Raw genomic sequence first — 15,295 nt, forward strand, 5'->3', positions numbered from 1 at the left:
GTGCCTTCGAGGTGCATGGTTATTGCTCTTATTCTTATTTATGACATTACAGGTGCTCTTTCAGGATCTAAAATTGCATTTAAGCCCATTTTACACCCCAAAATGTGAAGAGCTTGATTCCAAAAGGAACTTAATCCATATTTTATCAAAATTGGGTTTTATGTCTTAAAATAATGATTTCTTACATTGAAACAAAATGCACTATATCACATTCTAAAATTTATCCAGAAAGTATGAACATTGTAGGGTACAATATCATGTTTCATTCAAAAAGGAGCTAAATCCAAATCGGTTCTATTCCAAAAGGAGCTCAATCCAATTGACAAATCAGAGCGCAGTATAGAAGACACACCTCTGGCTTGTCTTTGTCTCCAGGCATAATGTACACAAACACACACACAAACACACACACACACACACACACATACATACACGCCTATTATGTCCGAGGACCATGGTAAACTACCTTCTTTTGAGGACAGGTGTTATCTAGCTCTAATGGACATAATGGTGAAAAGACTCCCTAAAAAAGAGAATGCTTTAAAGGACGCTCACAACATTGAATGCGTTTGTTTAAGTTTAAACATTTATCATAGACCTATACATCAGAGGACATGATTCTTGTTTTGGTATACGTCTGAGGTGGCTTTCTCTAATGTTAAAATGTCATATTTCAGCATTCGACAGAGGTCAACCACGCACACTTATCAAGATTGCGTGAACTTACGAGGACATTGTATTGAATAGGTAACACAGCTCAAGTTTGCATAAATGTACGAGGACAACATGTGTTGCAAATGAAACACAGTCTTTGTTTGTATAAACTTATGAGGACATATAAACTTTATCTGTTTATTTTGCACAGGTATTTCACACAGATCAAGATTGCGTAAACTTATGAGGACATTGTATTGAATAGGTAACACAGCTCAAGTTTGCATAAATGTACGAGGACAACATGTGTTGCAAATGAAACACAGTCTTTGTTTGTATAAACTTATGAGGACATATAAACTTTATCTGTTTATTTTGCACAGGTATTTCACACAGATCAAGATTGCGTAAACTTACGAGGACATTGTATAGAATAGGTAACACAGCTCAAGTTTACATAAATGTACGAGGACAACATGCGTTACAAATGTAACACAGTCTTTGTTTGTATAAACTTATGAGGACATATCAACACAGATAAAGTTTCTGTAAACTTATGAGGACATCACACAAATCAAGTTTGCAGCAACACACGAGGACTTATTGCACAGGTATTTCACACATACCAAGTTTGCGCAATCTTATGAGGACATTGTATTGAATAGGTAACACAGCTCAAGTTTGCATAAATGTACGAGGACAACATGTGTTGCAAATGAAACACAGTCTTTGTTTGTATAAACTTATGAGGACATATAAACTTTATCTGTTTATTTTGCACAGGTATTTCACACAGATCAAGATTGCGTAAACTTATGAGGACATTGTATTGAATAGGTAACACAGCTCAAGTTTGCATAAATGTACGAGGACAACATGTGTTGGAAATGAAACACAGTCTTTGTTTGTATAAACTTATGAGGACATATAAACTTTATCTGTTTATTTTGCACAGGTATTTATCTCTTTTAGCGATCATGAGGAGTTTATCTCAACAAGGTTCCACTTTACATCATTCAGATACAAGCAAATTTAAACACTTCAAGTACACATGTAGATCATTTTCAAAGATTTGTTTTTAATAAAACTCAACACTGACAACAGGAACTTGACATACATGCAGTTAGTCATTCATAATGCATAAATAACTTTTCTCTTACATGTACAAAATCTCAGAAATCACCTCTTCATTTTTCTTAAATGATAATCTACACAAAGTCTGATCATTGTGATCATTTATCGATCATTAAACACAGAATTTTCAAAATGAATATAATCACTAAGATTGTAAAAAATCCTTAAATTAGCAGCATGTTTCTGCATTTGTTAATGTGATATTGAAAGATTTGGTCCACACTTGTGGTCGATTGTGCAGACATTCAGTAATAAAAAGAAACGTCAATTTTAAGCATTTTCTGGAGGTAACCCCCCCCCCCCCCCACACACACATTTGCTTCGTATGACCATGATTACATGGTATTTTGCCATAAGGTTTTTTTTTTTTTTAACTTTTTTTTTTAACTTTAACAAAATATTTTCCTTCTCCAGTTTTAGGACATGGACCTGTGACAAATAAACCCTTTTCAAAGGGAGATTTCCTCCTGGAATATCGTGGAAATATGGAATATTTATTTTGATCTCTTACACATAACTTGGGATAGAAATCAAATAGGTCAGGAAAAAATATTAATTTCAAGTAATGCACAGTACAGCTATAAAATGTGGATGGAGTATTCTGCACATGTGCACACTTTCCACCTTTATACACTTTGCTTATAAAAGAAATGCTGACACACACGCATATTCTCTTTGTTATAATACATTGCAGTCCATGCTGTACGATGCAGATTGAATGTCAATCACATCCATATTTCTTATAAAGGAATGTTTATGTTTGTTTTATTTCAGCAATGAATTTATTGTATCGTTTTTTTTCTTCTCAAGTGCAATTTCCGATTGTGTGTAGAAAGTTTGTTCATGGTTTGACAATTCAACAGCAGTTATACAAATTACCATTCTTGCAGCTATAATTTTATCAAGGTGATCCATATTAATTACAAACCTTTTTGCTTTGTATTATCTGACATTTATATAAATTATTTGAATGTTTGCATAGTATACAATTGAATTATTATCATTTTATTCATTTATTTGTTTTTGCTTGTGATTGAATCAAACCTCATGATTTGCATGGAGTGCAATAAATCATATTTATATACATACATGTGTGTGTGTACACTTTTCTTCATTGAGGTAAGATGGATTCAATAGGATTTTAGTTTGTTTTGTTTAATAATGTTATAAACCCTGTATTTAATCTTAGTCCAGGGTAGTGTTGCAAGTTCAGGATACTTATTTCTACATTCCTCACATTCTTCTTTCCCTGGAATTCGGAATGTCCTGTAATTTCTTTTGAAAATGTGTCTACAGCATGGTGTTGTGCTGCTGTCCAGGTAATGCGTTCCGCTGTAAATGAAAAGAGATTTTATAGGAGAGTGAAAAGAAAGCATGTGCATATTTGATAACCTAAGGACAACTTCATGTGATGCAAAAAGTCATCTAAATCAAGAAATTTTCACAATTCCTTCTAAAGTACATTGTCACATATCAAACATGTACATGCAATTAACCCTAATCCCATTGGGATATTTCGATCACTTCAGTCCATGGGGGGGGGGGGGGGTTATTGGGTCCCCCCTTCTGATCTCGGCCGTTGATCGCGCAATCGCGCCGAAATTCGGCATGCACATAGCTTGTGATGTTAACTCTTAGATTGCGTAGTTACATTATATTCTACTTGCATGCAGATTTTTGCAGTGATCGTGCAACCAGTAGCCAAGATCTGAAGATGGGAGGGGGGGGGGGGGGGGGAGTTAAATCAACCTCTGGCAAAAGAAGACCCCCAAAACCCGGCTAAATTAGGGTTTAAATAGGACTACAAGCAAAGTTTGAACTACATGCTATTATTACCTTTTGACCTTTTTGCAACAGGATGGCTACTTTTTGGCTCCATAGACCCAGGAGGTCCATCCCTCTCATTTGAGAGCTCTGGAGAGAGAGAGAGAGAGAGAAAGAACAACATTATTTTCTGGATTAACTAGATGAATCCTCGACCGCACGCAGTCGGAATTTATGCCTCCGCCATCACGTGATCAGAATTATCTTTCCCATTTATATCACGCAATCAGAAATAAATATTTAACTGAATAAGATTAACACATGACTTCCTTTATACTGCATACTAATAATAGCAAGAACATGAATTGAACATTCATGTTTTCAATGACATATGTGACCGATGGCCTCATAAATCTAAAATCTAATCAGACCCTTGTCCTTCCCATATCCTCGCATGATAAAAGTTATTTGTCAAACAAATTATGAGCTATTGCGAGAAAAGGCCATTTCCGTGTATAAAATGACCTATGTGACCTTTGACCTCATGGCCTATGGATAATTGTACTTCCCATCTGCATAAAGGACCAAGGTTTCAAGTTGATAAGCTAAACCATGGTCTGTTTTCCTGTATTCAATGACCCCTGTGACCTTTTACCTAATAGATCCATAAATCTTATCAGATCATTATCCCTCCTATATGAATACATGACCAATGTTTCAAGTTCATACGTTAAACGTATTATAAGTTTTAGCGAGAACAGACTATTTTCATGTATAAAATGACCGCTGTGACCTTTGACCTTATGACTCCAAAATTTGCTTGCATCAGTGTGCTTTTCATTTGCACACACGACCAAGGTTTCAAGCTGATATGTCAAACTGCTCTTAAGTTATCCCTAGAAAAAGCCATTTTTATGTATTTCATGACTTCTATGACCTTTGACCTTTGACCTCATGACCCTAAAAATTTGCATGGATCATTGGGCTTCCCATCTGCATACATGACCAAGGTTTAAAGTTGATATGTGGAATCGTTCTTGAGTTATCACAAGACAAGTGCATTTTCATGTATTCAATGACCTCTGTGACCTTTGACCTTTGACCTCATGACTCCAAAATCTAATCAGATCATTGTCCCTTCCATAAGCATACATGACAAAAGTTTCAAGTTGATACCTTTATTGGTTCTAAAGTTATCGCGAGAACGAAAACGGGACGGACGGACAACCCGAAAACATAATGCCTCCGGCACCACCTTCGGTGGGCGGAGGCATACAAATATACCAAAGTAAAGATGATTATAATACCCCATCCTCCATGTGTGTACTGAATCTCCTGACCATTGCTCAATATGAGGAAGTAATTTGATCTGCAATATTTCTATTTGATTTATTGCCATGTGCTGTAACCATGGCATCATAGTTTCTGGCACATGAAAACAGGGCGTTTTACATTCACAAGACCTATATGTGTGTGAAATATTAAAAGCATCTCTAAAAAACAAGAAGTGCTTTGATCAGCAAAATTTTAAACAGATGGACCAACGGACCAAGTGGCCGACCTATACAACTTTTGTTTTGCGGTGGTGTTAAAATTAAAAAAAATCACATAATATAAACTAGCAAAAGCAGAACGCACCTAGCAGTCTGGCTTGCATCATGCAATGCATTGCAGCATTCTTTGTGACATGGGAATATCAGATAATTTTTAAATATCCCTTTCAATCTCCCTATAATTTTCATTGAATTTACATAAAAATGGCACACTATGTCTCGTTCTGCTATTCAGAGAGAAAGAAATTGTGTTTTTAATGCAGTATAGGGCTTGATTGAACAGCTTTGTGAGGACATTAATCTGTGAATGTAACATAACTTGTTTCCATAAATGTGTCAGGACAATTGCAGTGCAAAAAAGTTCTTGTTTGGACTAATATTACATGAGACATAAAACTAATATGCATAAATGTCTGAGGACATTACACGGAAATGTAACACGGAACTTGTCTCCATAAAGGCATAAAGACATCGTGCAACAAATTCTGGCACAGAAATATGTAACGACTTTGTATATAAATGTGGACATTCCATTGTCCAATTTATAACTTCTCTTTCATTCTTCTTTTCTGTCTCAATTGTATTATTTTCTTTTTTGCACTCCTTTCAATAGCCAATTAGAAATCGTGTATCCTCTCCCAGAAACTAAGTGGACTATTTGTCCATGTACTTCATTGTAGTATTGCAAATTATGCACATTATCAAGTTTCTAATACATTTTCTCTGCTTTTAACTTTTTTAAAGTTGAAATAGGAGATTCAGGATAGTATGGTCTTTTCCTTTTCCAGACTGGGCTACAATACATGAGAGAAAGACATGAAACATTTCATCATTGCAATCTTTTTTTGTTTACCCCTTTTCTTTCCATTTATTTTCTTGTATTTTTAAAACTTTCCTTTTCTTTTCTTTTCCCTTTTTATATTTCAACTTGTCCCCATTTTAGTTCCTTTTCTTTTCTATTCTGCCCGAATACGCAAGTGCAAATAAGGCATCTACAGGTATCATAAACATTGTAATAATTTGATAGTAACACTTGTTTGCATAAATCTGTTAGATTACACTGCAATGCAACAATGAACTTGTTTCCATAAGTGTTTGAGAACATTACATGTACACTGCAAATTTGACATAGAAATTGTTTACATATTCAAGAGAGGACATGCATGTTTTAATACTAAGCAATTTCAACACACTAATTGAGGATCTCTATACTTACCAAAGATAGTATGGTCTTTTCCTTTTCCAGACTGGGCTACAATACATGAGAGAAAGACATGAAACATTTCATCATTGCCATCTTTTTTTGTTTACCCCTTTTCTTTCCATTTATTTTCTTGTATTTTTAAAACTTTTACTTTTCTTTTCTTTTCCCTTTTTATATTTCAACTTGTCCCCATTTTTGTTCCTTTTCTTTTCTATTCTGCCCGAATACGAGAAGGCAAATAAGGCATCTACAGGTATCATAAACATTGTAACAATTCGGAAGTAACACTTGTTTGCATAAATCTGTTAGATTACACTGCAATGCAACAATGAACTTGTTTCCATAAGTGTTTGAGAACATTACATGTACACTGATTATTTGACATAGAAATTGTTCACATATTCAAGAGAGGACATGCATGTTTTAATACTAAGCAATTTCAACACACTAATTGAGGATCTCTATACTTACCGAAGATGGTATGTTCTGTTCCTTTTCCAGACTGGGCTACAATACATGAGAGAAAGACATGAAACATTTCATCATTGCCATATTTTTTGTTTACCCCTTTTCTTTCCATTTATTTTCTTGTATTTTTAAAACTTTTTTTTTCTTTTTTTCCCCCTTTTTATATTTCACCTTGTCCCCATTTTTATTCCTTTTCTTTTATGTTCTGGCCGAATACGGAAGTGCAAATAAGGCATCTACAGGTATGGTATTATACATGTATGTATCATAAACATAGTAACGACTCCATAGTAAAGATGATTATTACGCTCACCATTGCCATCAAATTTTTTTTGAGGGGGGGGGGACCAATTTGAGGATAAAAGGTATCAGAACCATGTTTGGCAAACATTTTTTTGTCCTTCTTTTATTTTCTTACCTAACAAGGCACTTCAAATTACTTTTTAATTTGAAAACAATTAATAAATCATCATTAACAGAAAATTATCCTGAAAGTTTTTGTTTTTTCTGAGGGTTTATTCTGAAATGTGGATCTGTCTTTCAATGTGAGGTCTAATTATATAGCAAAATTTAGTCATTTACAAAAATTGAGGTACACTTCTTTCTTTTATCACATTATAATTATCTTGAATGTCAAAGGTCTAATAGCATTAGGTTACTTCATAAGCAAGCTTCCCATTAAGATTCACCTTTACCAAGTGCATACATTAGAATATCAGCAAACAAGAACATGTTCCATTTACCTGCCGCCAAGGTAAATTCTTTACTCCATAGTCGTATGCTAGTTCCACACCTTCTTTAAGGTCCACCAAAGCAAACAAGCACAAATGTGGGGAGTTATTATCAAATGCAACCTTTTTCATGATGCTATTTGGATGCACATGATCATCGTTGACCCACCTAGCGAGGCAAGAATTGCTATCTGATGCATCAATCCTGGAGAGAATGAACAAACCAAGAATAAGATCTATAGTACACAGTACTGGAAGTTCTCAACTCACTTAGGCCAAGAAAAAAAATTGTTTGGTCGCCCAAGAATGTCATTTTTGAAAAATAGTGTCGGTCGGTCGGGCATTTTTTAAATTTTTGTTTTATTTATTTTTAGTTTTGACATCTTATATGAAAAATTGGACCAAAATCTCTGGCCTCTAACTCGCCAGGACCCTAAAAATCCCCCCAAATTAAATTATTCACCAGAAACAGATGGCTATTGCTGTCTGTTGGAAAATAATTACTGAGGGGCAAAGAAATTCCAATAGACTATTTTTAATGACTCTTTGAAAAACATATTTCATATGTATTTTTGGCCATGTGTTTTGAACTCACCACCCCAAAATGTTGGGTTTTTTTACGCTTTTTCACATTTCATTGTCTATAAATATTAATATCTTTCCTAAAAAATAGGGTAATAGTCTTGAATTTGGTAGCATTCTAAAGCTAATTAACAGAACTATCACATCTGCAAATATAAACTCGTTCGCGCGTAAAATAACGACGCTACGTAAGATAGAATGACACATGGCAAAGTCGGTTGGGGGGGGGGGGGGGGGGAGCGGTACACAGTATATCTATGGGAGCGACATGCGAAACAGTTTAACGTAAATAACTTTGGCAAACATGGGGCTATTCAATTGATTTTGGTCTCATATTGAAGGTAATGATGCCTGCTACATTATGTATACACTTATTATTGATAAGTATTATTTTTCTTGAATTATGTGATAAAAATGTCACATTCCACCATACTAACACACACAAACTCTATGGAGACAATGCATTTTAAGGGTTTTTCGCTTTAAACGTTCATAATTTCGGTATACATGGGGCTAGACCTATGGTTTTGGTCTTGAATTAAAGGTAATTAAGTGTGCTTTTATTTGCTTATGTTTATTATTTTTATTTTGTTAGTAATCACTTTTTTGTAAATTTAACCTCCAAATTGACAATTTTGTGTGCTGAGAATTTGCGTATATTTGCATATTAATATTTCTATTATAGAATAGAGATACCCCATACAATTCGATATCATCTGAAAGGGAATTTCCTGAACAATTCAAATATGATGAGAAACTAACAGTCAGGGTAAAGGAATTGCAGATCTAGATATATTTTGAAATGTATTTTTGGAATCATCACACTTCAAATATTTTCAATCATAACATTTTACAACTCCACCCTATCCCATTTTCAATGGCATTTTTGAAATCCTCAGGGTATTTCCTTTCATAAAATGTATACTTTTGCAGGGAAAGAGTTAATATTTTTAAAGTTATTGGCATTTTTATGCTGAAAGGTGCGTGACTGTCAGCTTTAATTTTGGGGGATGGTAACACAAAAGGAGGCGAGTTCAAAACGCATGGCCATTTATGAATTTCTATGTGAATGAAAAGTTTTAAAACAAATAAAAAAAATATAAATAATCAGGTCGGGCTAATTTCAAAGAATTGGTCGGTGGAGGGCAACCAAACAATAGATGACCTTTGACCTCAACATCTTTATCACTTCATGTCTGGTATTACCTGAGGATCATTTGTTCGAAGTGTGAACGAAATTGATCAACAAGTAGAAAAACAAGAGCGAGTTGAACAAAACCAACAGACAGGAAAAGTGATTACTACTTTTTTTGTTTTCCATTTAATACTCTATCTCAACATGGAATAACAAAATTTTTGGCTTGGGGTCCAACCAAAATCCAAAATGGCCGCCACTTTGCCCCCAGATCACACTTTCAGCTATAACTTTGTGATTTGTACGTCTTTTTGTTTGGATTTGGTGTCTTACCCTATGTTTGTAATCTGTAAGTGCATTAAAAAGTGGTAAAATCTATCAGGTACATGTCTAGTGCTAGCATCCGTTATGAACAATGGATTGGGCTAATTTGCATAAATAAGTATATTTATCGAAAAGATATCCTCAATTTCTCTAGCATTGCTGAAGACAAAATTTGGCTTTCTACTGGATAAATGACAGGTTTCCGACAAGCTCACTGGTACAATCTTCCCCTAAAATGCCCTGGATATATTCAGTCCAATGTGGTCGTTGCCATATTTCATATCCAATACGAGCACGCATAGGTGGTCCACTCGGAAAGTTTCATCCCCATTGTCGTTCAAGAAGAACACTTTTTTCCTGATCAAGTTTCTGTAAACTTACGAGCATTGATATATAGGAAACACAAATCAAGTTTGCAGCAACACATGAGGACTTTATATTGCAAAGGTATTTCACACAGATCAAGATTGCGCAAAGTTATGAGGACATTGTATTGAATAGGTAACACAGCTCAAATTTCCATAAATGGTCATTTTCAAACATAAGTGGACATTTTTTTTAATTGTCAATTGGCCGTATTTCAAAACTTATGATATTTTTGGGCAATTTTCTTTCACGTACCATGTGAATACAATATGAATTTTCATTTTTCGAAAATTTTTTGGATGTCCGCCTTCTCCTTATAGGAGAAATGAAAACTGCACAAAAAATTGTACATGTGGGACTGGGCTTCACAAAATGTTAGAAAATTCTATATTTCTCCTCTCTTGCATTATTTCATCAATCAAATTTGGACCAGATAGTAAGAAATGGTTAATATCTTTCAATTTGAGGTGCTATCACTGTTGCCTATTGATGAGAAAGTATCAAAAATTTAAGTTAAAGTGGACATGTCGCGTCTCTCACGATTTGGATGTCGCGTCTCTCACAGTATTTAGGGGAGAATCATTTATCACTGAGACGAGATGATTTATTACGACTATATATTTTAGAAAGGTACACTACTAGTACACAAGTACCAGCAGTCATGGAAGTGTCGGAGGTTTAGTTGGGCACGAATAAAATTATCACTGATAGCAGTCCAAAAACCATGTCCAAAATTTGTCGTGTCTCTCACGCCCCTTTTTGTACGGTAGTCGTAATTTTTCTAAGAAATACAGAATTTAACTCAAACTGGTAGTAGAATGAGACCATCCTACAATTTACCAAATATGATAGGTATGATCCACTATTCATTTCCAAGTGGAATGATACAGGCCCTTTTGTCTCTCAAAATGTCGCGTCTCACACGTTTGAAAATGACCAAATGTACGAGGACAACATACGTTGCAAATGTAACACAGTCTTTGTTTAAACTTAATTATGAGGACATATTAACACAGGTAAAGTTTCTGTAAACTTATGAGGACATTACATGTACACATAGTGGCCCGAATTCACAAAGCAAGGTTTAGCTCAGACCAAGGTTTAAGTTTAAACCTCCTTTTGTTTCGCCAAACCTCCTTTTGTTATTTACAAACCAGGTTTATAAATAACAAAAGGAGGTTTGGCGAAACAAAAGGAGGTTTAAACTTAAACCTTGGTCTGAGCTAAACCTTGCTTTGTGAATTCGGGCCATCAGGTTTGCAGCAACACACGAGGACTTATTGCACAGTTATTTCACACTTATCAAGTTTGCGCAAACTTATGAGGACATGGTATTTGTGTAAATGTACGAAGAAAATGCCATGCAAAAGTAGCACAGTCCAGGGGTTTATAAAACATGCAATTAAACTTACGATAAATATTAATCGCAAGTCTATGGCAAATTATGTACCATATCGAGATACGATTTATTGCAAAATTAATCGTATCTCTCTATGTTACAGGCTGCAGATTTGCAAAGTCCCCATGAGTTGCTGCAAACTTGATTTGTGTTTCTTGCAACGTATATTCACTTTTCTAAGAAGTTAAGCAGGAGCCGCGGAACGTTTTGAAAGAGGGGGGGGGGGGGGGGGGGCTGCCACAATTGGGGCTGTGTATAATACCATTTTTACACACTCCCATAGGCTTGCACGTGTTAACTGAAAAAAGTGGGTAAAAAAAAGTAGGTAACACAGCTCAAGTTTGCATAAATCTATGAGGACAACATACGTTGCAAATGAAACACAGTCTTTGTTTGTATAAACCTATGAGGACATATTAACACAGATAAAGTTTGCGCACATTTATGAGGACATTGTATTGCAAGACAGCTCAAGTTTGCATAAATGTACGAGGACAACATGCGCTGCAAAAGTAACACAGTCTAGGTTTGTATAAACGTATGAGGACATATTAACTTAGATCAAGTTTGCACAATCCTCCATTTCTCTAGCATTGCTGAAACCAAAATTTGGCTTTCTACTTGATAAATTATAGGTTTCTTTCAAGGTCATGCACTGGTACGATCTTCCCCTAAAATGCCCTGGATATATTCAGTCCCATGTGGTCGCTACAATATTTCATATCCAGTACGAGCACGCGTATACATGTCAGTGTTGTAGTCAAGGCCCAAACTCTCAAGGCCAAGGCATGACCCCCTCAAGGCAAGGCCAAGGCCAAGGCCTGAAACCCCAAGACCAAGTTCAAGGCAAAGGCATTGAAAAAACAGGCCTTAAGGCCAAGCATCAAGGCACCACAACACTGATACATGTAGGTCATGTCATCCCCATGGTCATTCATGTAGAACACTGTTGCAAGGACTATATGGAGGAAACAGTGGTAGAAGGAAAGACTGGAAATCTTGTAGGATGCCAGAGAAGCTGAGAATAGAATATTTCACTCTCCTGAACCTGTATCTTCCAAACTCAACAACCACTCGATTTTATTATGGATGAGAGAGGGGAACTAAAAGATGATATAATTGTGTTCTTCTTGAATGACAATGGGGATGAAACTTTCCAAGTAGACCACCTATGCGTGCTCGTACTGGATAAGAAATATGGCAGCGACCACATGGGACATTGTTATTATTATAAAAATTATAAATATTCTAGTTTCAGCTTCTCTGGCATCCTACAATATCTCCAGTCTTTCCTCCTACCACTTTTTCCTCCATATAGTCCTTGCAACATTATTCTACATGAATGACCATGGGGATGAAGCTCTACAAGTGGACCACCTAATGTGGGCTGGTACTGGATATGAAATATGGCAGCAACAACATTGGACTGATGACATTCATGTTACTAGAGGAAGATTGTACTAGTTATGCCCGAAAATCTAGTTTGGGGGTAAATCGGTAGCCATTTTCTATTTTCAGAGCTACAAACCTAAAAGCTTTTACGTTTGATGGGGCGGTACCAAATTGAAAAGATGCCAGTGAATGATTCTAAATAGAATGTATTTCAATATTTCAATATTCACTGGCATTTCGTGCTTGTGACTCGGATATGCAAGGTGCTCTAAATTTTTGGCTGTAATTCACAAAGGCACACCGCTCAATCTTGAGAAATTCTTGCGTCTTGCTTTCTTAATGTTAATACCAGCTAATAATAAAGAGTTATGAGAAGACGGGTGGATGGATAATGGTATTGTTGTGTTCAGATAGTAATCAACATCTAAATATTTGATACCCCCTAATTAAATGCAAAAGACAAAAATTCCGCTTTTTGGTTGGCAGGTATGGAGTTTGGCCCGGCGTACATTTTTGTCAGACCCTAAGCCAAAATATTTTGTCATTTCATGCTGTTGCAAAAAGAAAATCAAGAATCATCCATTTATAGCCCACTCCTATTACTAGGTCTCTGCCAGAACATCGTTCAGGCGAGACAAAAACTGCATTAACAGACACTTTCATGATTTTGCTGATATTTTTAAAACATAATATAATATTTCATAATATGCTTTATGTAGTCTTCGACTACATGTATAAAGCATGCAAATGTTAGTCAGCATAAACTGAAGAAACAGGATTTTAAAATCACTCACCGATACTCGGTACTTTTATGCGAGAAGTGGAAAACATAATCCGCATTCTCATCATCCTGATCATCAGCAATGGACAATATTCCACGATATTCCAGGAGGAAATCTCCCTTTAAAAAGGGTTTATTTGTCACAAGTCCATGTCCTAAAAGTGGAGAAGGAAAATATTTTGTTAAAGTTAAAAAAAAAGTAAAACAAAAAAAACCTTATGGCAGAGTACCATGTAATCATGGTCATACAAAGCAAAGGTGTGTGTGTGTGTGGGGGGGGGGGGGGTTACCTCCAGAAAATGCTTAAAATTGACGTTTCTTTTTATTACTGAATGTCCGCACAATCGACCACAAGTGTGGACCAAATCTTTCAATATCACATTAACAAATGCAGAAACATGCTGCTAATTTAAGGATTTTTTACAATCTTAGTGATTATATTCATTTTGAAAATTCTGTGTTTAATGATCGATAAATGATCACAATGATCAGACTTTGTGTAGATTTTTTTCTTCTCTCTTTCTGCTTGTACAATGCTGCTATCTGTGAACCATATTTTTCAGAGCCTTGAATCAAAAGGTATTGAACCAAAATACAAAAAGTCTTCCTAAAGGTTTAACTAGCCTTGATCTCATGACTTGCACATCAAAGGACTAGTTCAATACAGCCACTACTAAACTGCATAATCTATGTGTACAGTACCTATGTCATCGTTGATAATTTTTTTTTAAATCCCTCCTGATCTTCTCCAAGGCCGCACCACCTCTCCGCTATATGGTAGGGTGAGATGCGGCGGTTACGTCTCTGACTCTGTCAAAAGAGGATCATGAAATGCTCTACATGAACATCTAGTTATACAGTGTATGTCAACTGTAAAGTAACATATCATATGTCACTCCCCCCCCCTTTTTTTTCCTCTTTAACTTAGAATTAATAAAGAACTCCAGGCCCAAATAACTGGATTCATAAAAAGGAAAAAAAAATATTCCCTACAAAATGTTACAAAAATCATGAAAAGATGGAAGTTATGATTCGGAAAACACTTCTTGACCAGTCAATATGAATATTCATTTGAGTGAAGTGATGATGTCATCAGGTCACACAAATCATAAAGATGAAATCAAGAAAAATAAAATTTTTGGCAAATGTAGTTGAAAATATAACCCTGAAATATGTCATAGTAGACATAATTTCCCATTTTGGGAGATCTATAGAGAGAAAACAGATTTACTTTATTTTGCATGAAAATGAGATTTTTCTCATTTGAGTGAGATTTTTCTCATTTTCTGTAATCGAATCGTGTAGGAAATTGTGATGGTATAACATCATCTCTTCACTAAAATGAATATTCATACAGTGCCAGTCACAATTTTTCTTCTACCTGTTAATCCATGGAGGGACAGAGCCTTTAGGAAATAAAAAAATAATCTTCAATCAATATTTAAATTGGCAACATGTATTTTTTTCCCCTCTATTAAATGATAAAAAATAAATGAATTTAGATATAATAGCATCAAAAAGAGATTTTTTTGTGAAAAAAATTGGAACAAAAACGGCCAATGCTAACGCAGAAGTAGTGATTTATAAATTTTCTTTGCAAATTACCAATTTAAGGATCGCAGTGATTTGCTACATTCAAACTGCCCTTACTCAGGAACGCAAAATCACATTGCACTGGAAAGAGGCTCAAAATACTCAGTGTATTTTTCTCTAATTATGTTGCTAAACGCTCAGCTTTCTGGAATGTGGAGATACTGCCAACAAGGTGACACTGCATGTACCTCTATGGGTTAAACCTGCAAAAGGCT

At 35.4% G+C, this 15,295-nt stretch overlaps 1 protein-coding gene and 1 long non-coding RNA gene across 3 annotated transcripts; one reads left to right on the forward strand and one right to left on the reverse strand.

The window, feature by feature from the left end:
- Positions 1 to 413: 413 nt before the first annotated feature.
- LOC115927327 lies at positions 414 to 1,834 on the forward strand. The gene is made up of 2 exons (XR_004065564.1): positions 414 to 1,437; positions 1,610 to 1,834. It is a non-coding gene; the product is annotated as an uncharacterized LOC115927327 (long non-coding RNA).
- LOC115918191 lies at positions 1,713 to 14,962 on the reverse strand. 2 transcript variants are annotated; one of them, XM_030993106.1, is made up of 7 exons: positions 14,190 to 14,962; positions 13,501 to 13,642; positions 7,521 to 7,713; positions 6,781 to 6,816; positions 6,322 to 6,357; positions 3,625 to 3,702; positions 1,713 to 3,120 (listed from the first exon to the last, which is right to left on the reverse strand). In XM_030993106.1, exons 3-7 carry the CDS (start codon positions 7,638 to 7,640, stop codon positions 3,079 to 3,081), a joined length of 312 nt encoding a protein of 103 aa, XP_030848966.1. In that variant the 5' UTR covers positions 7,641 to 7,713; positions 13,501 to 13,642; positions 14,190 to 14,962; the 3' UTR covers positions 1,713 to 3,078. The 2 variants fall into 2 exon arrangements, with proteins under 2 accessions (XP_030848966.1, XP_030848967.1); XM_030993107.1 differs by lacking the exon at positions 14,190 to 14,962 and having other exon boundaries at positions 13,501 to 14,183.
- Positions 14,963 to 15,295: the final 333 nt, after the last annotated feature.

Source organism: Strongylocentrotus purpuratus, unplaced genomic scaffold, assembly GCF_000002235.5.
Source record: "Strongylocentrotus purpuratus isolate Spur 01 unplaced genomic scaffold, Spur_5.0 spur5_scaffold_20, whole genome shotgun sequence".
Lineage (NCBI taxonomy): Eukaryota > Metazoa > Echinodermata > Echinoidea > Camarodonta > Strongylocentrotidae > Strongylocentrotus > Strongylocentrotus purpuratus.

Coding starts and splice junctions, on each gene's coding strand:
- LOC115918191 (XM_030993106.1), bottom strand. CDS start 7,640: ATGAAAAAGGTTGCATTTGATAATAACTCCCCACATTTGTGCTTGTTT. Junction 6,817..7,520: donor AGAATTTACCTTGGCGGCAG/GTAAATGGAACA, acceptor CATGTATTGTAG/CCCAGTCTGGAAAAGGAACA. Junction 3,121..3,624: donor TGTTGCAAAAAGGTCAAAAG/GTAATAATAGCA, acceptor TTTCATTTACAG/CGGAACGCATTACCTGGACA.